This window comes from Solea solea, chromosome 1 (genome assembly GCF_958295425.1).
Source record: "Solea solea chromosome 1, fSolSol10.1, whole genome shotgun sequence".
Classification (NCBI taxonomy): domain Eukaryota; kingdom Metazoa; phylum Chordata; class Actinopteri; order Pleuronectiformes; family Soleidae; genus Solea; species Solea solea.
In genome coordinates, this window is record NC_081134.1 from 9,543,873 (window position 1) to 9,566,373 (window position 22,501).

Here is a 22,501-nt window from a genome sequence, read left to right on the forward strand (position 1 = left end):
GTGTAAGGAGTGTGAGCTCCTTGTGAATGAGTACAAAAAGACAAACAACACTTAATGGCCTCCCACCAACATATGATTCATTAAATTCCAAGCAAGACATAAAAATGTGAATACGATATAAGGGGTTTGTCAACAAGGAGGCGAGTAATAAGTGAAGACAGAGAGCAGCAGAGGGGGAGCAGAGGTGGGTGAGGGTAGGATTTAGGGAGGAGCAGGGAGTGGCGGGGTGAGGTGCTCCTCATACTTTTCCTGCATGTTGGAACATATTTCTGCTCTCTCTCGCAGTTCTCCCGTGAATCCTCTACCGTGTTCATTTACCACAGTTTATCTACAGACGTATTTCAGTGAAATCTGGCCACGAGCCACGGAGAAAGTTTTTTTTTTTTTTCCATATGACAAGAACTTTTGTTTTTGTTTTTAAACCACCACCGTTTGTTTAGGAAAACATGATTTATTCTAAGTGCCATCATTTGAAATCAGACTCATGCCAATTATAATATTTTAGTCATTTTTTCTAATTTATTAACCAAACAACAGACATGCAGGTTTCTGTCTTTGCATATCCTATTGGATGCTGATCATCCATGAAACGCAGTGTACATTATTACTTACAAACATGCTCATAAAAACAGAAAGTAGGTAAGATTTTAGAGGAGAGGAGAGCTAAATAAGAAATACAAATACAACCTCAGCTTACACAGCAGTGGTAAGTCTGTGGGCAACACATAACAGCACAGTAGCAACACAGTTACTGTCTTTCATTCTTATACTTGCATGTTTTTTTTCCTGTTACTATGAGCCTCGTAAGGGTTCTGCACAGACATATGCGCACACACACACTGATGGTGAACATAGAGATGTACCGTCACATGCGATTTTCATTGCTGCAACATTCATTCCTGCTGCATGTGTAAGGACTTCCCCCACTCTCTCTCTCTCTCTCTCTCTCTCTCTCCCTCTCTGTTTGTGGTTGGTCACATGTTTTACATATTTACCACTGACTATGTTAAGTTGGTCTTGAACTATCGATTAAATAGCTCGTATTTCCCCCCCCCCAACAGTTTTGCATTCCACATGTGTATCACTTTGTGAGCGAGGGTAAAACTGTGATATATCACACTCGCCTGGGACTTTTACCGAGAAGCACCACCACAGGAATTCTTAGTTTTCCTTGGTGACCTGAGGATTTGCAGTTTTGACATAGTGACGCATCCTTTTCAGGCTTGTAGAGGCAGATGTGTCTTACACAGACACACGTGTGTGCACAGACAGCATGTACTGAATTCGACTGAGTAACAGTCTTTGACCAAACACCTGAAGGCCACACCACAGCAGTGGGGTTTGTTACCTGGAGCTGAACATTCACTCTAGCAGGACATGTAGCTACAGGCTGATGTTGAGTTAGGGTATGTCTGCAGAGGGGAAGAATCTTCATTATGACTTACTACAGCATATTTCTGAACCAGGCGTCAACATTCATGTCGAACCATCCAATAATTGTAACGAAAAGTCACACAAAAGTGAATTTCATGGTGGATGGAAATTATGGGACCACCATGTTATAAAGAGTGAATGTCCGAACCATTTATGAGTGTAAAACAAGCAGTGCTCATCCATCCTATAAACGTTTACAGGATCACAAAGGATTTATCAGGATGTATCCAGTGGGCACCATGACTGTCTGTAAAAATGTATAATAACCTCCATCCATCCATCTTCTACCACTTTATCCTCCACTTCATGCAGAAAAAGGACCTAGTTCCCGACCAGGTCGTGAACCCGGGTCTTCTTGCTGCAAAGGCAAGAGTTCTAAACCACCACAGCAACGGTGTGGTCCGTATAATAACATATCCAGTACTTATTAAAGGGACATTTCAAGTTCTTTGAAATGTGGTTGTATGAGGTAGTGACACATAGAACCAGCCAGCCATGGAAACACGTTATCATTGAAAACCAATGGGGACACAAGAAAAAACAGATTATAACCACTTTATGCTCATTTAAAACTATTCTCCCAATATGTTAGCCGTTTCTTACTGGAATTTTGTAACCCTCTCTTCCCCTACACCAAAGTCCAAAGAGAAAATCTGCAATTTTAACTCTGGACACACATAAGTTAGTCCGATACTGTGACAAAAACCTAATAAATGTGGCAGCAAATGTAACAATATCAATGAAAACTGTTGAAAGTGAGTAGTTTACAACATTTAATCTTAATTGTCACTATTTTGGCCTGAATCAAATTGGTGGACTGATCAACCGACCGACCAGCCAACTGAATGCCATTGTCTAATTATCTTGCTCAACATGGCTTCACACGGCATGGAAATATCATTTGGTCCAGCCGGTGATTTGATATTTGATTCATCGTTCATCAAACAGATAATATGATGCCAACCAAGAACAGGTGACACTGAGTACTGGAATCAGTCCTTGATGAGTCGAAGCACATTTTACACAAGGGATGTTTTGCAGTTTTAATTAGGTCACAGTGTATAAATGTGTCAAAAAATTACAGTTAACCTGCATGTGTGTGTCTATGTGTGTTTCAGGTATTGCTCATGTTGTGGGGCCAGTCACATACAGTATATTATAAATAATATCATTTTATAGGTGAATGTTAGGGTTCAGCAAATAGTAGTTTACGGCTGAGGTTATAATAAGTGTCCAGGAAAAGTCAAGGTAATGTCCTCTGATGGAGACCAAAACCTGGTCCCAATGAGGCAGAACCTAATTTCTGAGAAACTGGTTAAATTTAATGCTACAATTTGAATTGTGGTCCCGGAATAATGCTTTTGTTTCCACTGTTTACCAAAAATCTAGTGACTTCTGTAAACCACAGTCACCAGGTTGGTGCAGGGTGGGTTCCCTCTTGATTGACACCGTCAACTTTCTCTCTTGACCTCCTGACATTATCATTGCCTGGAGTTTTTTTTTTTTTTTTCAACAGTGGAAATACTTTGGAGGGGTGGTCAGGTGATGTCATATCACAGATTCCTGCGTGTGTCTCTGTGGCTTCTGTGTGTTATTGCCTTTTTTTTCCCTTTAACACTGTCCTAGCAATCAAAGTAGACAGCATAATTAAAAAAATGAGCATGGGTGCAGTAAGTGTCATGTGCAAGTGTGCGCATGTGTGAAGCTATAAAAGGTCATGGATAATAGTGTTTGCTTGCATCTGTTGTCCTCTGAGGTTCAAAGTGGCACATTGACACAAACACAGTGGATCTCACTGCCCTTTCTTACTGTGTATGATCTAAGAAAACCGGTTTCCCAGCAATACCCTTTCAACTGAGTGCATGGTTTGTGTGTGTGTGTGTGTGAATCTGATTCAAAATCAAGTGTTCTGTGATTTAAGAAAGAAAGTTTCACCAAAAACAAAGACTAACTGTAACAAACCATTTGCCAAAATGGGCCACAAATGTTTGCTGCATCTGTTTGTTCTGTTCTGCCGTTTAGCGTCTCCAAAAATAAAATGGTTCATTCTGTGGCACAGTTCTGTGAACTCTGTTTCTTATAGAACACTATATATTAATAAAAAGAGAAATCAGAACATTTTGTGCTTCTCCTTTTAGTCAACAACCCAAAAAAATGCTCAACCCTGAGCTAAATCACTTTGCACAAATAGAGAACACATCCTCCTACTAAGTGTTGGGAGGTTCCAAACACCAAAATAATAACAGAAATGACTCTTACACTGATAATGCACTGCCAAATAAAACTGACACCATTGCTGCACCATTGCTTACTACAATAAAATGCACAGTATACGTGACATGTATATATTCATTAGAGGACAGCATGGTAGGATGAAACCACGGTGGATTAGTGAAACCAGTTTTCAGCTTTTAAAAGATTAGAAATGATTGTTAACATACAGTTTACTTGACTGTCATGGTTTTTAGATACGTTATTTATTTCCACTTTTCCTCTGTCATATTTATTGCTTATTTATAGACTTTTAACATTCTCTTGTATTTGTCGGTTCAGTGTTTTATCTTCCAAGCTCTCAGCAGCATTGGAAACTTCTGCTGCAAAATCTCTTCAATCATCAATCTGGGGAGGTTGGGTGGTTAAAAAGGCTAAAAACATAATTAATGATCACATAATGGTCACATACTGGCATTTGAGTTTCTCTTGCCCCTGTGCAGAACTAATAGATACTCAGCTATCAGACAACTACACTTGGATCGGGGTCAATTTTACTGTACCTGCATTGTGTGTATGTTTACATCTACGTTCTACTAAGACATTGGATCAATCCTGTGAATAAGAGTCAATGCATGTACACTAGACGTTTGTCCCCCACAGGGTTACGTGAATGCTAACTGGGCTCTTCTGGTTTTACAGATGAGAAAGCTGAGACGACACGTGTGCACAGCAAACATGAAGCTATAGAGGCAGCAGACGGTGAACTTAGCTCTCAGGCAAGAGATCAATCTTCTCGTTTGACATGAGAGCGAATGAGCACATTGTGCAAAATGTCAAAGTGTTCCTTTAAGATATGCTACCTTGCACCACTTGCATTCACACTCAGAAGGCAAACTGTAACACGAGAGGAGCTGAGTCAGCAGCACTCATTAATCCCACTCCTCCACAGCGTTTTTGTTGTTGTTCAAAATATTCTCCATCTAGCAGACATCAGACTGCTCAGGGAAAGTGCAGTTCATTAATGTGTTGCAATTGTGACACATCCTGGGTTTGGAGTTCATTGTGATTGTGAACAGAGGTGAATTGTATGTGAGTCGTGTATGAGTAGCCCAAGGCTATGTGTTTCTACTGTGTCATAAAAACTCACTGTGCCACACCCTCAGGTGCCCGTGTGTTTGTTTCCCCTCGTGTACCTGGAGCTGTACCTTTAAGAACAAGTACAGGGCTGTGGCTCGGGCGAGTCCGGGCACTGCCTTTTCTGCATGCATGTGTGTCAGACAGAATTGCTTTTATAGTCATGCCTCTGCTTTAGCACCTGAGGGAGGATTTTTTTCTTTCTTTTTCTTTTTTATGCGTCCCTTATGTTGAAATACAGTAAATGTTGGACCCAGATTACATAGATTTCACTCAACTCCTAATTTTGTTGAGTGATAATTGAAATAATCCCATGTCATTCTTTATGTCACTGACGTACATGGGTGATCCTGAATGATAACATGAATGATAATGATATAATACTGGTTCATTTCATAGTCTGTTCTTAAGTTTTGATACTGCCTATGTGTTTTTCTTTTTGATTTGAAGCTAGCCGCTGATTTGATGCCTGGTAAACAAACTATATCAGTGCAATATCTAACACGTGTGGACCCTCACACTGTTCAATCTGCATAAATGATGCACACGTCGTGCTTATTTTGGGTCATACCCAGTTTACATTGTATACATTCTACTTTATCTATTTCTTTGACTCTTTTTTAACACTCATTTGTGTGCACAGCAAGAAAGAATTTCATTGCACAGAAAAACGTGTTTTTCTTACTTGTGTGTTTATTACTTTGTTTTACTCTTGATCTCACACATTTCCCTGTTGTGAGACAAATAAATACAATAACATAATATAACATCTAAGTGGGTTGTGGAGGAGAAGAACACCAGAACAGAGGGAGATCTGTGCCTGGATGTCATACAGAGGAAGTGACACACATATACACACACAAGCCAAGGACAAGCTCAACGCAACATACCTCACTCTGCTGTTCTTATCAGTGATAGGTCTGATTCCTGTTTGTGACCTCCTGATGACAGAGCGGTAAATCACCAAAGCACCTACATAGGAGTGTAACATCGGCCCGATCTGGACAGGGGGGAAAGTTAACAGGTGTATTCTTATAAGCTTTTACTTTATCAACACATCTGCCAGATATGTGTTTGATCAGGACAAAACTTTGATCCTTACTGGAGCTATTTCAAGATTTGATGGCGACTTAAGCTGAAAACAGACCTGCAGAAGAACCACATTCTCCCTGTGACCTTTTCCCTTGCTGCATTCCCCTCTTCCAACCATGTTTTCTGCCTTTGACACTGTACTGTATGTGGGCAGCTTCTCTCTGTCTGCCCTCTGTCTCCATGTGCAGACAAAGCCGGTGTTGTGTTCTGAAATGCTGTGTTGCGAGGACAATCTTTGGGTCAGCGCCTCATGGAATGCCTTGAAAACCATCTAGTGAGGGAATGTGCTAATGTGCCCAGTCCAGTCTGTGCCTGGTCCAGCTGCTTCTGGCTCTGTGACTCATCTAATGACTCATCTAATAATTACAGAAGATACAGGCCCTGTGGCGATGGCATGTTCTGATCTGAATCTGAGAGCACCTGTAAAACTGTAGAAAGATTCTAAATATTGAGTAATTTCTAGCAATGGGGTTCTGGGCTGTGGCTTATAGAGGCTTTTATGAAGAAGTAACATGCTGCAAATACTGCAACACATTTCTATTTTCTCTTTTCTTTATGTCCACATTTGTATCTACCTCACACTCAGTCTTTTGTGCCAAAATCTCAGAATCTCAAAAAATCCTACTTCAAATACTTTCCCAGCCAGTGGGATTTAAGACGTGTTTTGTTTGCATCACTGAATGTTTTAGGTCCAGAATATATTAGTGACGTACTAAAATAATACAAACCTCGTAGGTCTCTAAGATCTACTGACTCATGTCGGATAGCCAAGCCCAGAGTTCAAACCAAAAATATATGGTACACACAAGTGGAACAAACTACAAGAACTGAAATCAGCGCCAAATGTGAATTTAAAATCCATGTAAAAACATTATTTCTTTTCTCATATGCTCATGATTGAGCTATTTTAAAGCACTGTACATTATTTTAATACTTTTTGAGTAAACTGTTGTTTTATGCTGCAAAATCACATTCTATGCTCCATTTTGGTCTAACCTTTTGTTTACTTTCTCTCTTTTGTATTATTCTGTACTCTGTTATAATTGGGTTTTTGTTCAAATTGGGAAGTAAAACATTTTTTTGAAAAAAGTAAAAAAAACAAACATCTTGAATTGTAAGATTAAAGTTGGAAGTCTGAGATTAAAGTCGGATTGCTGAGATTAAAATCAGAAAATCAGAATTCTGAGAAAAAAGTCAGAATTCTGATAGAAAAGTAAAGAGTCAGAATTCTGAGAAAAAAAGTGAGAATTTGTGTTGTTTTATTTATTTTTCTTTCTTTCAAAAAATGTTGAATGTTGTTATGTTGAAACTAATAAAGTTGCCTTCAGACGAATAGATTTAGTCTGTAACCCCCCCTCTGTGAGGACAGAGCAGTGAGGGAGGGGCAGCTGTGTGTGTGTGTGTGTGTGTGTGTGCAGGAATGAGTGCACCACTCTCAACTCTGGTGAGACTAGTTAGTCTGTGTCTGCACCTCCTTCACTGAGGTCTCACCTTTCAGCAGGACTAGGGACTTTGTGTGTGTCTCTGCCTGTGTGTGTTTTTATTTAATTTTATCATTTTTTGTGCCGTGTCTCATGGACACCAAACTTACCTGTGGAGCATGGCTGCTCGTCCTTCTCCTGGGATGTGGTCGACTGTGGGCTTTCAACCTGGACACCGAAAATTACCAGAGGAAGAACGGGGAGCGCGACAGTCTTTTCGGCTTCTCCATGGCGATGCACCGGCAACTTCAACCGGAGGATAAGCGAATGTAAGGAGCAGGGAGTTTTATTGTGAAGGGGAGCTCAGTTTTGGAGGCCTCGCCTCGTTTGTAATGTCTTTAAAATAACTATCGTAACCGTGTAATTAACATGTCACGGCGGTACAGGCGACTGTACGTTCATTTTGGGCTGTTGGAGCTGCAGCGTGATATGAAAAAAAAATCCCTGTTTACACAAAGATAAAGGTGAAATACCACAAATACAGACATTAGAGGTCAGGTGTGTCGCAGGTAGTTTTAAAGCAGTAACTGTCCTTCACACAGTAAATTTACACAACTCTACTGTACTTAAAATATACCTGCTGTGCCTTTAAACAGAGCACTTTGCCTTTTTTTTCCTCCCTCTAGGTTACCTATTTGTAATCTTTTATTGGTCCACCATAGTGTTTTTTTTCTTCTACACTTCTATTCAGTGCCTCTCTCTTTTTTGCTCACTCTCTCCCAAAAGTGTTTTTAAATGAGGGCATTTTAAATTGACCAAAACATTCCCATGAATCATTGTTGGCATTTTTATGGGCACTGATTCAGAGGGATTTGTCACTCCACATAAAGGCTGAATGCCATAAATTGGTCACTGGTTTGAATAGCCCAAATACAAACTGACCTGAGACCAGAGGAGTCAAATTCCTCAATCTGGGAAGCTGTTTGAAGCAGGGATGGTTCATACCGCTGCTTTGTGTGTGTGTGTGTGTGTCAGATACAATACCGTTATCACAGATTTGAATTTCTATGCTGATATCACTCCTATAGTCTTTTGCCTCTTTTACAACAACATTACTGTCAATGAAATATTTGTGCTAATGGATTTACCACCTCGGTTAAATAATAGTGCATTAAAGGGACGCAATGGGAACATCTGTAGTTACAGCACATTGCCTGAATTTAGCAAATAATTTGCCTCATATTTATGTTTTATGGATCGGATTTTACTTTTTTACTTTTTATGTCTGAACCAGTGAGTATTAGCCAGTATCGGACAGAGGCCAATAGTGAGTATCGTATAAAGATAAAATAACATAATCCCGATGCAGAAATACGGGGTGGGTCAAAATATCGGTTTGATGATATATCGTCGTCCTTCCTCGTGCAATACGATAATCGATATGTCAGGGCAAATATTGATATTTTAATTAATAAATTAATGCGCTCTAAAGTAAACAGTCCCTGCCTGTTTTACTCACTGGGGGTCGATACTTCACGTCTCCTCGCGGTGGCGCTGCTCAAATAAATGAGGGAAACTTGGGCGGATGTTACCTGGCCGAAGACGAGGGAGTTTACAGCGGGATAATGATGGACAAAGCTACGCTAAGAGATGCCACATTCACGTTCAATACATAGGCTTTATGCACTTTGTTACGAATAGATAGAGAAATCCTGCACTTATAACTTTTCACGATATAACGTATTGTATCGTAACATGAGATACCCTGTGATTCTCTCCCCTATGCAGTGATGTTTTCTAATGTGTTAATGCTCCACCATGTTTTAAATCCATTACAACTTGACTATTGAACTGAGGTTTGACTAACATAAGATTAAGAACAGTGTCTGAACTCTATGCAGAAAGAATTAGGGACGCTTAACAACTCGGATTCTCTTGCAGGGGGATAAATAACCACCATGTAACCTTCAGGCCTTATCCAAACAAAAATCAAGGCCCGATTGGTTTTTACACATCATTTTTCTGTAAAAAGAATTGTGCTGAACGACATGGGGAAAATATGTAATTGTGACATCACAGACACTGTTCTTAATCTTATGCACAAATACAAGAAACCAGAACACTTGTGTGCTCTGACCAGTGTTGATAATGTAGAGACTGAGCTGCATTTGTAGATGAACAGAAAGTGAATCGGTGCGTATAATCAGTTGATTAAGGAATTTTAAGCCATGCTTTGGCCTGTGAAGTTGAAGCAGTTTTAATAGGTCAGCTGTGGCTGGTTTGTTCAGTTTGTATGTGCACTTCTTCCTCTTCTTTGTGACATTAAATTGGCCAATCTAATAATCAGTTATAGGAGAATGAACCATTTTAATGAACAAATGTGTTATTTGCTGCTCTCCTTCCTGTTATTATGACAGTTGGTTCACATTTTGATTCATATCATGAGTGTGAGTTTATATCATCAATGTTTGGCGATATGTTCGTTTTGAAAAGTGAATTTTTGTGTATGCACACGTGTGTGCGTTTTTATTGCTTCTTAAAGATGTTTTCTGGTATGAGCACTGACCTGGTCAGGATCAGTAGTCCTAATTGGGACAAAAGTATAGTCCTAATCAGGCAGAACCTAATTTCTCAATTATTACTTCAAATTAAAGGTAAATCAATTGTAGTTACTTGTAGTTAAGATTAGGGTTAGGCATTACTGGTTATGGTTAAGGTTTGGAATAGGGTTTTGGTTAGGCTGTCCAAATGAATGGAAGCAATTGCCAGCCTGTGTCTGTTTGATGAGTATTAATAGTGCTGTGGCTGAGCAAACTGAGGCTTTGTCTTGTTGTCAGTCATCTGTGAGTGACGTGAAGCTATTGCTGCTTAATTTTTACTGCTAACCCGAGGCAAGATATGGGCGAGATAGATAGATAGATAGATAGATAGATAGATAGACAGATAGATAGACAAGGCTAGGGTTATGGTTATACATTTTCAACATGTATACGTGTTACATACACGTGTTATCTTTAACACATGTGTGTCCCATGTGTGTCTCTTCTCTGCAGGGTGTGCACCATAAGTCGCAATTCTTTTGCCAGACACGCGTGCCAACTTGTCTTCAGACTTAATATCTTCAACTGTCTTTCATGCCCTACAGGGCTGAGTGTTGTACATACTTGAAGGTGAGGGCAGGATAATGATGTGTGTGACCACGAATGTGTAGCATTTCATAATCGATGATTGTTGCCATAACAGCCGTCTGTATGACAAAATCATGAGGGGAAAGTGCAAGATGCGTGAGTGGAGAGAGCAGAGCCGGAGGAGGAGACTGACATAGAGCTCAGGGGTGTTTAAGAGCTTGAAAGGAGAAAGACAGACTGAGTTTGTGAAAAAAATGCAGCAAGAACATGAAAGGATGTAGAGATATTTTAGCATGTTACAAAACTATTGTTAGTTGTAAACATGATTAGTAAATGTAAATTAGTAAAGTGCGGACTGCAGGGCTTACTCAGCTCTGAGTGTTGAGAGTCTCTGTATATAGTCTCTGGTTAGTTAAGGTTATCCAACATCAAAGAGAGAAACAAGAAAAGAAAGAGGCGATGGCTGAAAGAATGAAGTAAGAGGAACATAAATCAGATTAACATCTGGGCATTTCATATAAGCCATTTTTTTTTTCAATCAGCAGGCTCAAGCCTGGCAGACTGATGGAGAGAGAAGTTGGGTAACACATGGCATGAACCTGCATGGATCTGCAACCCATTTGGAGTTGAAATTGATGGGGTGCCACTGGTTGTTGCTAAGCAATGGGCTGTGCTGTGGCTGGCAGCCAGTTTCTGCTAAAAAAAAAACACACAATATACCTTTCAATGGGTATTGTCTGTCACTGCCACTATATGTGCACAGTATGTGTGTCAGTATTACACACATGCCCATAAACACACTCTCTCCCACTCCCACTGTCTTACCCGTCCCTTTCACCAAGCCTGTGAGTTGCCACTCCCTCCAGTAGTGGTAAATTATTAAATCAGGGTTATGTTACGTTTTCTATAGGATAGGATATAGGATGTAGGATAGCAGTAAACAGAGGAGTACAGAATGCTCTAAATAAGGCTGTACCTTCATATTAACAGAACACATGCTAAATTTACATATTAGCTTGTGCGTATATCTCACAACACTGTCTGTTGATGTCATTGTACCTGATAAATCATTTTTCTCTATACAGTAGTGGGAGCTGACACCCAAGGGAATAGTGACCCTCTTTCCGTCAATTCTCTCAGACTTACTGTGTCTCTATGGCTAATGTTTATGTGTATATATATGCCCATCTATCCTTTTGAGGTCAATTGAGCATCGACTCAATTGACCTGGATCCTAGCCTTTCGTGTTTGTGTGAAAACACGTTGTCTGTTCAGTATAGCAGTGCACATAAGAGGAGGAGAGTTTACCCTAAATGGGTGGAATGACCTTGCAAATTATAGTGCTGTGGTTTGTGACACAAGGCCAAACCAATCCAGTGGTTAAAACAGGATAAACAGTGTATGCTTGTCCATCATTCAAAAGATGTGTGTTTCTGTTGTGATGACTTTTTCAAATCAAAATCCTATTTTCCTTCAAAACAGATCTTAACTATTAATGACAGAGGCTGTGGGTAACCATGTGGAAACAAGCCGTATCTTTGCATGTCACAAAAACAGATTTATTGTCCTTTGCTAATCCCCATCATGCCTGCTCAATCAGAATATAATGATTTACACTCTGAAACTTTGAAATCTCCTCCCATATGCATAAGTGTTTTGCAGTGCTTCTTGTGGAGGTCCACACTGTAAACATTCTGATCACACTGTGGCTGTGACTGCTCACTCTGACTGTACACTGTGTTTCTGTGTCTGAAAACGCTTTATATTCCAGCTAAAAATGGCTAAACTTAAGGTCATCGGGCGACTTAGGCAGATGAAGATAGGTCATTGGACAGACAAGGCAGACTATACAAAGAGAGACTTTGCCTCTCTACAGGAAATGTGTTAATAAACACTTTTTTAAACATGAATTTGTATGTTTAAAAAAAGTAGCCAAGTGTTAGGTTTCAAATCATTCAAAATTTGTCAACATTATCTGCTGTGTAAGTCTGGGCGTGTGTCTCAAGGAACTCAAGTCGAGTCCCCGCTTTAAATCAAGCAAGTTACAAGTCAAGTCTTATAAATATAGAAAATGAAGATGATTTCCCAGATATTCCACATTTAAAAATGCTTCAAAAAGACAAGTCATTTTGATCTGGCTATTCTCTCGTGTCTGAAGTCATGAGGGACAAGCTGTCAAGTCTCACAGTTGTCATTTTTCACATATTCTCACACACTATTTTCGGTAAAATAATGACGTCCTTGACTTGATTTACCCTGGGAACTGGGTGCCAATCATCAATGGCATTTTCCCTTTAACTTTTGTTCACAAAGGCAGCCTGTGTGCGTTTGCCTCTGTCCAGGACATGGGGCATCAGTTTGGTGGCGCTTGTGTGTGTGTGTGTGTGTGTGTGTGTGTGTGTTTGAGTATGTGAATGTGGCTGCTGTGTGACCCAGTAGATTGGAATGTATTATAATGTAATGTTCAAGTGGAGGAAAAGCTACAGTGTTTCTCATTCAGTTTCCCAGATGACAAGTAAAGTTTAAGCATCTTTCATGGTGTGCCTTTCATTGAGCTGCCATTTGTTGTTTGTTTTAATTCATTCATATGTGTGTGTGTGTGTGTGTGTGTGTGTGTGTGTGCAGGTTGCTGGTTGGTGCCCCCCTAGCGAAATCAATCCCAGGTCAAACATCTACAACGACAGGAGGGCTCTACAGCTGTGACATGCGCTCCTCCTCCAGTTCATGCACCAGAATTAACTTTGATAATGATGGTGAGTTCATAAGCCATTGGCTAATTTAGTTAAGTTTTGTATAAAAGTCACGGTATCCTATATGTGTCTTTTCTTCTGTATTTGTGAAGAGGATACAAAAAGAGAAAGCAAAGAAAAACAGTGGATGGGAGTGACAGTCAACAGTCAGGGACCAGGAGGGAAGATTGTGGTAAGGCTGCCCATCTTTGTATCTGACCATGAATTATGGACATTGTTATTATTATTATTATTAGTAGTAGTAGTAGTATTCTTCTTCTTATTAGTATTATTATTATTATTATTATTATTTATAATATTAATAATAATACCGTAGTTTCCACACTATAGGGCGCACTTAAAAGCCTTTAATTTTCTCAAAAAAACGACAGTGCGCCTTATAATCCGGAGCGCCTTATATATGGATTAATTCTGGTTGTACTTACTGACCTCGAACGGATTTTGTGTGGTGCATTACGGCTACCGTAGTCAGGAGAAAAATTTCCGTCAAGAGACCGGATGGCTTTTTCCACAAATCTCCGTCCCTATTGATCTGCGACTCCATGCGTGCCCATCTCACCGATGCTGTCAAAAACCAAGTGAAGCAAACTAATTTGGCGCTTGCCATCATTCCGGGTGGATTAACTAAAGAGCTCCAGCCACTAGATATTGGGCGTTCAAAGCTAAACTGCGAGCTGCGTGGGAGCAGTGGATGACAGAAGGCGAACACACATTCACCAAGACAGGGAGACAGCGCCGGGCGACTTACGCCACTATCTGCCAATGGATCGTGGATACCTGGGCTCAGGTATCAGTCTCAACTGTGGTCTGAGCTTTTACTCATCACTGCACTGGTTTGCCAGGTTTGTTTTGCTTAATGCACCTTATAGTCTGGTGTGCTTTATATATGAAAAAAGTTCGAAAATAGACCATTCATTGACAGTGCGCCTTATAATCCAGTGTGCTCTATAGTGTGGAAAATACGGAATAATAACAATAATAATAATAATAATATTAATAAACTGTCCAGATAGTTCCCTTTAAATCAACAGAAATGTTCAAACCATTATTATGATTATGATTATTATTATTATTATTATTATTATTATTAATAATATTAATATTAATAAAAAACATTTTTAAATAATGATAAAGCGGTAGACAATAAATGAATACAAGAAAATGTTAGCGAGGTTAGTGGCAATAAAAGTATTTTTGCTTTGTTTAAACCAACCGGGTATATGATTATTGAGCATTTTTTATCATGAGGAGAAAACACATCAATGACACATCTGTTCAAATGAAGAACTAAAAAACTGGTTAAGGCATCAGCTAAACTGAATACTTTTATTAAAGCAAAACAAAACTTTATTTTGACAGAGAAAGAAAATTAAAATGTGACTCTTTCCCTGCTAGACCTGTGCCCATCGCTACCAGCGCCGGGCCAACATGAAGACGGACATCGAATCCCGTGACATTCTCGGACGCTGCTACGTGCTGAGTCAGAACTTGGAAATTGATCCTCGCTCAAGTGAAGATGGAGGTGGCTGGCACTTCTGTGAGAGTCGACCCAGAGGCCATGAGATGTTCGGCTCCTGCCAGCAGGGCCTCTCTGCCACATTTGACAAGGACTTCCACTACCTCATCTTTGGGGCTCCTGGGGCATACAGCTGGAAAGGTAGTCTAGTGTGTCTGTGTGTGGGTGTTGGGGGGGGGGGGGGGGGGGCGGATCTATACTAAAACTGTCCCAAATGAAATCTTTCCCATCTTGTCTTGTAATGCATTTGCTCGTCTATTTCAGGTGTGGTACGCTTGGAACAAAAAAATGACTCCTTACTAGATATGGGCATCTATGACGATGGTCCTTTTGAGACGGGAGATGAGCGAGAGAAGAATCCTGATCTAGTTCCTGCTCCTCCCAACAGCTACCTGGGTAAAATATTCAATCAGCACAATTGTTTAAGTTCCTACAAAGAAAAGTATTCAAGTATGCATTGATAGTCATCCTCGTCTCACGTCAGTAAGCATTCCTTTGTCTCTTATTTATCAGGCTTCTCTCTAGACTCAGGAAAGAGTTTGACCAAGAAGGGTGAGCTGATAGTGGTGGCAGGAGCGCCGAGGGCAAACCACAGCGGAGCAGTGGTGCTGCTGAAGAAAGGCTCATCTTTAAGCAACATCTTGCTGGAAGAGTACATCCTGGAAGGGGAGGGGCTGGCCTCGTCTTTCGGTTATGATTTGACTGTACTTGATTTCAATGGGGACGGGTGAGTGACGTGGGCTGATTCACATACACAGCTCCAAAACGGCTGGTGTCACCGTTTTTTGTGTGTTGCTGTGGTTTATTAGCTGGCAAGATATTGTGGTGGGAGCGCCGCAGTACTTCGAGAAGGATGGAGAAATTGGTGGAGCCGTCTATGTCTTCATCAACAAAGCAGGAAAGTGGAACAAAGTCACACCAATCAGAATAGATGGAGCCATGAACTCCATGTTTGGCCTGGCTGTGGAAAACCTGGGAGACATGAATTTGGATGGTTTCCAGGGTGAGAAGTCTGTACTCATATATATGTACCCTAATGATCATTGTTAAAGTCCTTTTCTGAGTGACATACAGTATTAATGTGCAAAAGTCTCAAGCCACCATTAGATTTGTTGCTGCAATGAGCCTACAGTATCATATGTTCTCATCACTTTATTGGAACACATCCAGGAAATGTGGGAAACATGTATGCAGTTCTAAAATAAAAGAAAAAACAACATTTAAAAATAACTCCTTGTTACAATAGGTTCCTTTGCACTTTGTGATCCTGAAATCCTTGGGTCTAAATCCCATACTGACACTTTAACAATAGCATGACACTGGCTCTCTTAAACCTGGAATGCAACCCTAGTTAATGTTCTTTTGCACAGTACTGTACACTGTCGCACTATAAAAATCACTCTGTAAGAAGTTGTTCTTTTGTGACAGACTTTGCAGTGGGAGCTCCTTATGACGACAACGATGCAGGGAAAGTCTACATCTACAGTGGATCGGCAGCAGTACCCAGCTCTATAAAACATGTTCAGGTACAGTATGTTATACATATTCATTTTGTGATACGGGAAGGTTGTCAATAATATAGTAATTAGGCAGTTGTATAAAAGGAGGTATTGTTTGCAAAAGAAAAAAATTCTTATTTCTTTTCACATTTTTCACTGTGTTTGGCTGTAGGTGTTGCTCGGCCAACCTTTAGGAGTGAAGTTGTTTGGCTACTCTTTGGCAGGCAACATGGACCTGGATGAGAACTTCTTCCCCGACCTGGCTGTCGGATCCCTCTCAGACTCTGTCTTTGTCTTCAAGTAAGTAAACGGACACATTTATCTGACCAAAATGTCTCATCATGTCTGGTGCGATGCTCACTGCATTTGGTCTTCCCAGAGCCCGTCCAGTCATTAGCATAAAGAAAGAAATCAAGTTCACACCGAAGGAAATCAACCTCAGTGAGAAGAACTGTGCCAACGGCTTCTGGTAGGTTTTGGCTCCTGTTTTATTCATTGAAGAAGCGATGATTTCTGTTATGGGCATTCATTGACATTAAACTTTTCTTTGTTTCCAGCTTGGATATTGAAGCGTGCTTCACCTACACCACCAGCCACAAGAGCTATGCTCCCAAACTGAGTAAGCTTTCTTTATAAAAGCTACATTTAAGCTTTATCATGTTGTAACAAAAAAACCTATTGATGTGTACTATCCAAAATTATTATACTAGGGAGGTTAGAATTTCTTTTTGCATGTTTTTAGGGTGGACTTTTTTTTCAACACCAATTTTATGAAATCTTTTTTAACAAAAACAATTCTTTAGTTTTAGTTGGCCTGATCCACTTTGAACAACTTTTCTGTTCTCATATTTATCCCTTGCACAATTAAGTGCTTTGATAAATGTGTAACTTTTTTAATGTTTCACTAAGGATCTCCTCATTATATCATCATTCGTTTAATAAACACCAACTTTTGAAAACACAATATAGACACACACAGACACACGTCAAGCCCTGTCTCACGACACATTTTTTTTAAATATTTGATGCCACACAAATATTAAAGTTTCATGCCCAGTTCTACTCATATGTGACTTTTTGTTGTTCTCTCAAGCGGTGGCATACTCCCTGGAGGCAGACGCTGAACACAGGAAGCGTACTCGCACTTCGCGGGCAAACTTCCTCGACGCCGCTGGCGCAGAAAAGGGTTACGATTCCAAAGGCACTCTCATCTTGAACACCAAAGGAACAAAACAGTGTGTTAAACGTCGGCTTGTCATAAAGGTAGTTTCTCTTGCTGGAAAAAAAAGTCTCCATTCACTCTTGAACACTGTGAATTGTGTGTGTGGGTATGTAACTGGCTGTCTGACGTTATTGTCCCACAGGACGACATTAAAGACAAGCTGCGTGGGATCTCCGTCAACATGTCTGTCAACATCATGGATGCCAAACGTCAACGCAGGCAGAGCTCAGCTCCTCTGACACCTGTCCTTGATACCAATGACCCACCCATGGCTGAAACAGTGGTGTGTATGCATGATACTAAGTTAAACATTTAATTGGTTATACTTTTCAATTCATATTTTTTTATTTATATGGGGATTAACATTGTAGTAGTACCATTTTATTTTTAATGCAATGTCCAGCTTGGCAATAACAATGTACTAGTGTGGTAGTAAGTTGATGAATGTTACAGTAATACCGTGTAATAGCTGTCACCATCTTCATATTTAGAACTTTGCCAATCAGAATTGACAATTGTCATTTATTTTTTGTGCTACTATTTCATTGACGTGCAACATGATTTCGCCATTGTCACGTGTGATCCTTTTGTGAACGTGTTTGTAGGTGCAATTTCGGAAGGAGGGTTGTGGCGATGACAACGAGTGCAACAGCAACTTGCAGTTGGAATATCGCTACGGCAGCATGTCGTCTGACGACAAGAAATTCGTCCCATTAGAACTGTAAGAGGATAGAGTCACTCACATGCAATAAAACACCTTTTTTTTTTCATCTGTTGATCCTTGATCTCAGTGGAATCAACGGAGTTAAACAAAGGCTAAACACACATACATTAGTTTTTATGTGTATCATTTTTTAATCTGAATTATTTTTGTCATGCATTCCGTGTTTGAAGGGAGAATGGCGTGCCCTTGATCTCACTCAACAATCAGGACGTCGTCTTGGAGGTCAAAGTAACCAACCTCAAGGGAGACGACGCACACGAGGCTTCTTTGATGGCCACCTTCCCAAGCTCCCTGACTTACTCTAGTCACAGAGTTCCGCTGGGTGTAAGTTGAAGGTCTTTCAGTGACAATCTGTCTTACACACACACACACAATCTGTTGATCTGACTACGACTTGTTATCAATTGTAGGAGCAATATAAAAGCTGTGCCGTCAACAAAGACGGTTCTAAGATTGATTGTGACCTTGGAAACCCCTTCAGACGAGACTCAGAGGTGAGAGAAAATCACCCTTTGGTCCTGTTTTCCTCCTCTGCACAACAGCTGCCATTGTTATTACTGAAAGGTTGTGTTTGTGCGTGTAGGCGACGATCTACATTGTTTTGGATACATCAGGCATTTCTCTCAGCACTACTGAACTGGAGACAGATCTTGAGTTTGAGACGTAAGTATACTGAAATCCTGTTGTGCGTAAGCTTTTGACATAAGTAAATGACAGTTAAGTAGTTACTACACTACACAGGAAGTAATGTGCTCTGTGTCATGACTGGTGAAGGCAAGATGGGAGCACAGAGAGTTTCTGAGCTGCTAGAGAATGTGTTTCAGATAGTTTGGTGATTGATCAACAGATGCACTCCTGGATAAACTTATGCACCTACTTGTGTGATCTGACAGGACAAGCATCCAGAAGAGCACAGGTCCGGTCAAAGCAAAGGCAAAGGTGGCCATCATGTTGCAGCTGTCTGTATCAGGGTGAGAATCACACACACACACACACACACACACGCACACACGCAGAGATATACATACACACCCACAAAGATGTTCATGCCACTAATGGTGCATTTTTGTCTGTCCAGTCAAATCCAGCCGTCTCAGGTCTACTTTACAGGACAGTCCAAAAGTGACGCAGGCAAGAAGACTGAGAATGACATTGGCAGTGCAATCACACATCAGTTCAGAGTGAGTACAACAAATATACTTTGAAAGACTTTATACTTTTATTTTTATTCCTTTGATGCTCTACGTTTACTTAAATGTGCTTCAGTATTATATATTTTATTATTCCTGCTGACCTGTTTTACAGATAATCAACCTGGGAAAGAACTTGGCAGACTTTGGCAACGCTGTCCTCAACATCAGGTGGCCAAAGCTGACAGACAAGGACAAGGGGCTGCTCTACCTGACAAAGATCAGCTCCACAGGAGTGGACCAACTCGTCTGCACTCCTAAAAATGAGATCAACCATCTCAACCTGGTCAGTGTGAGAAAATCACTTCATTGTGTGACAGGCGCTTCATCAGCAGGATTACCTAGACTTGTTTCTGTGAAACGTTCACATTTTTATCTTATTTAGACACACAATACAGAGGTTGGAGCACATTAAATATTGGATGGAATGTATTTTTATTTGAAGGAACCAAGTCGCATCAGATCAAGAAGATCAGTCGGAAGCTCCCATGGAAGTGAAGAGGGCACCATTGCTCGTTATAAGTCAAAGAAATCAGTAACACTGGTAACTACACACAAACAAAAGCTCTTTTATGCTATCAATATTACAGCAATATTATATTGTTTTTAAATTTTTATTTATCATGATTTTGTTCTCCTTTCTTTGTCTGTTAGAAGTGTGAAGATGGGGCTAAGTGTGTGACAATAAGGTGTCCGCTGCGGGGCCTGGAAAGAAATGCAGTCATCAATGTACACTCTCGCCTCTGGAACAGCACCATGGCTTCGGTAACAATATGTTTTTAATTTCTCTATCACAGCAGAATTTGAGATGGAAAACAGCTCAATAATCACTGGCTGTATAATAGTAATGGTAGTTTGGTAATTCACATTTTTATTATTTCTCCCCGTATCGCTTTTAGTTGTCTCAGTGTTAAGGATTTTTGAATTATGTTCTAATTTATGATTTAAAACTTAACCTCCAACATGTAGGCAAATATTTAAGCAGAATTTTCAGGTTTTTTTGTTTTAAATAAAATGATCATTTCTACAAATGAATAGCCTTTTTTTTTTGTGTCTGATTATTCTCAGCATCATTGTCTCCTGTTTTCTTTGCACAGGATTTTGAGTCGTTTCATCACGTGGAGGTGATAGTGAAGGCCTCGCTGCATGTTGACAGCACAACAAAGAACACGTTGCTTCAAAATGCAGAGACACAGGTAAACACGACGGGGAGAAAGACGCCACTTAATACACGGCATATCGTACACCAGATATCTGAAACTTAATTCAACATCCAAGATATTGTGATATTGTATCTTGAACTTGAATGTCGTAGATATCTGAAACTGGAATTAGAGATATCCACAATTCAGTTTCGAGTAAAAACTGGAATTGCAGATATATCTGTAACTGTAGTTTTGACATTGCAGGTATCAGTAGTGAGTCTACCTGTTGATTGAATGTTAAGACTGCTTGCCATAAACACAGATGATGCATTATTTGAACATTGTGTTGCTTTAACATGAAAGATATTCTCCATTAACAGTGATGTTTTGCTGCTGTAATTGTTTCACAGGTGAAAATGACAATTTTCCCAGACACGCGCTCAGCTCGGTATGGAGGAGTGCCGTGGTGGATCATTGTGCTGTCTATCCTTTTCCTGCTGCTGCTGTTAGGCCTCCTGGCCTTCCTTCTCTGGAAGGTAAGAGTGAAGGACACATGCACTGCCCCAGCTTAATTGTGAACATCTAGTTTAATTTGTAAGGCACCACTTTTAGGCAAACGTTACATTATATGCTAACAGTTTGCCTCTCCTCAGTGTGGCGTCTTCGGAAAAAAGAATAAAGAGGAGTCACCAGAAAAAGAGACATTGACTTCAAATACATAAAAACAGAGAGAGGGTAAAATTACCTGACCTTGCTTGAATGAATCAATCTTCCTTTTCTGCTCCTTTTTGCTGCAGAAGCACTTCTGTCTGGTACACAGTGGCAGGGACGCTTTTAATATTACACAGTATAACCCGAATGCCTGGTTCAGATTTTCACACACGAGTACCTGTGTGCATCATTAGTTTACTTGCATGACCAGGGGAGGTGATGGGTGATTATTTAAATGTGGGGGCTTTTTATCGCTTGTTCCCTTTCTTTAAGAGGAGCCTTCGGTGACTTTCTGCACATCTATGATTTAAGGATTCACTGCATCTTGGCTCTTGCCTGTGAAAACAAACTGATGACATTAAACAACTCACCAACTTCCTTTTTGCTTTTTCCTAAACTTTCTTTTCTCACTGTTTCACAAAGTATTGATTTTCCTTCTCCCTCCTCCCTCACCCACAGTGTGGCTTTTTTAAACGTGCCAAATATGAAGACAAGGTTCCCAGTTACAGTGACGTTTGGATCAAAGACGAGGACAGAGCAGTAGATGCTGGGAACGGTAACTGGGAAAACCTGGAAAAGAAGCCATGGGTGACAACCTGGCATGACAACAACTCTTTTTCTTAAAAGCCAAGGAAATCTGATTTCTGATCCACACAGATTTTCACTGATTTTTCCTGCCCCGCCTTTGCATAACTCAACTGTAAATATACATTTTTAAAAAAAAATAAAAGGGAAAAAAAACAACTTTTTGTAAAAGTAAATGATCAAATATTCTGCTTCAGTGGCCGATTTGATCCGTTAGTCTGTATGAATCACTGGAGGAAGAGGAGAGCTGTAGTTTGTCAGCTTTGGGGCTTGTGTACAGTACATTTGTTTAGAAAGGACTGGGGTAGAGAAGGTGGAACAATGGTAGCGTTTCTGCATATTTTTCTATATTTTTTTGAAAAGGTTTTACAGAAATGTTTGTATTTATTCTTTGAGTAGTTTGTGACATGCTCTACAGGCAAAAACAGTCATGCAATTTTACACATGGGTGACTATAAATACAGTACTATAAAATCAAAATCTCATCCACTGCTTCATAGTCATCGGTTCTTCAATTGTTTAAGTCGTGCTCAAGGTGCCTCAGGTTGCATCATATGAATGAATTCCTCTTTTCAAATACTTGGTTTGTAAACTCAATACTAAGCCTCAGCCAAACTCCTTTTAATTAACCTTTTCGAAATTTGGATAGGAGCAAACGGTCTCTTGAATAAATGGTTTGTCAAAGTTTTGTCTCCTGTGTTGTTTTTCCCTCAAACCACGGTTAGTGTTCCCTAAA

At 40.1% G+C, this 22,501-nt stretch overlaps 1 protein-coding gene across 2 annotated transcripts; it reads left to right on the forward strand.

Annotated features, from left to right (window-relative positions):
* Positions 1 to 7,315: 7,315 nt before the first annotated feature.
* On the forward strand, positions 7,316 to 22,449 carry LOC131468213 (integrin alpha-6-like). 2 transcript variants are annotated; one of them, XM_058642230.1, is made up of 26 exons: positions 7,316 to 7,624; positions 13,049 to 13,176; positions 13,266 to 13,345; positions 14,569 to 14,830; positions 14,954 to 15,085; positions 15,203 to 15,416; positions 15,499 to 15,692; positions 16,118 to 16,215; positions 16,361 to 16,488; positions 16,568 to 16,657; positions 16,746 to 16,807; positions 17,282 to 17,451; positions 17,553 to 17,693; positions 18,016 to 18,131; positions 18,305 to 18,458; positions 18,545 to 18,628; positions 18,718 to 18,797; positions 19,028 to 19,105; positions 19,213 to 19,315; positions 19,440 to 19,610; positions 19,770 to 19,868; positions 19,979 to 20,089; positions 20,422 to 20,520; positions 20,880 to 21,005; positions 21,123 to 21,204; positions 21,640 to 21,777. In XM_058642230.1, the coding sequence occupies exons 1-25, from the start codon at positions 7,449 to 7,451 to the stop codon at positions 21,189 to 21,191; spliced, it is 3,165 nt and encodes a 1,054-aa protein (XP_058498213.1). In that variant the 5' UTR covers positions 7,316 to 7,448; the 3' UTR covers positions 21,192 to 21,204; positions 21,640 to 21,777. The 2 variants fall into 2 exon arrangements, with proteins under 2 accessions (XP_058498213.1, XP_058498204.1); XM_058642221.1 differs by lacking the exon at positions 21,123 to 21,204 and having other exon boundaries at positions 21,640 to 22,449.
* Positions 22,450 to 22,501: the final 52 nt, after the last annotated feature.

What these genes read in the sequence shown, in the direction of transcription:
- LOC131468213 (XM_058642221.1), top strand. Translation starts at nt 7,449, where the DNA reads ATGGACACCAAACTTACCTGTGGAGCATGGCTGCTCGTCCTTCTCCTG. An exon ending in CCTTCAGACGAGACTCAGAG is followed by an intron (nt 18,629 to 18,717) that starts GTGAGAGAAAAT and finishes TTGTGCGTGTAG; the next exon opens with GCGACGATCTACATTGTTTT. An exon ending in TGGCCTTCCTTCTCTGGAAG is followed by an intron (nt 21,006 to 21,639) that starts GTAAGAGTGAAG and finishes CCTCACCCACAG; the next exon opens with TGTGGCTTTTTTAAACGTGC.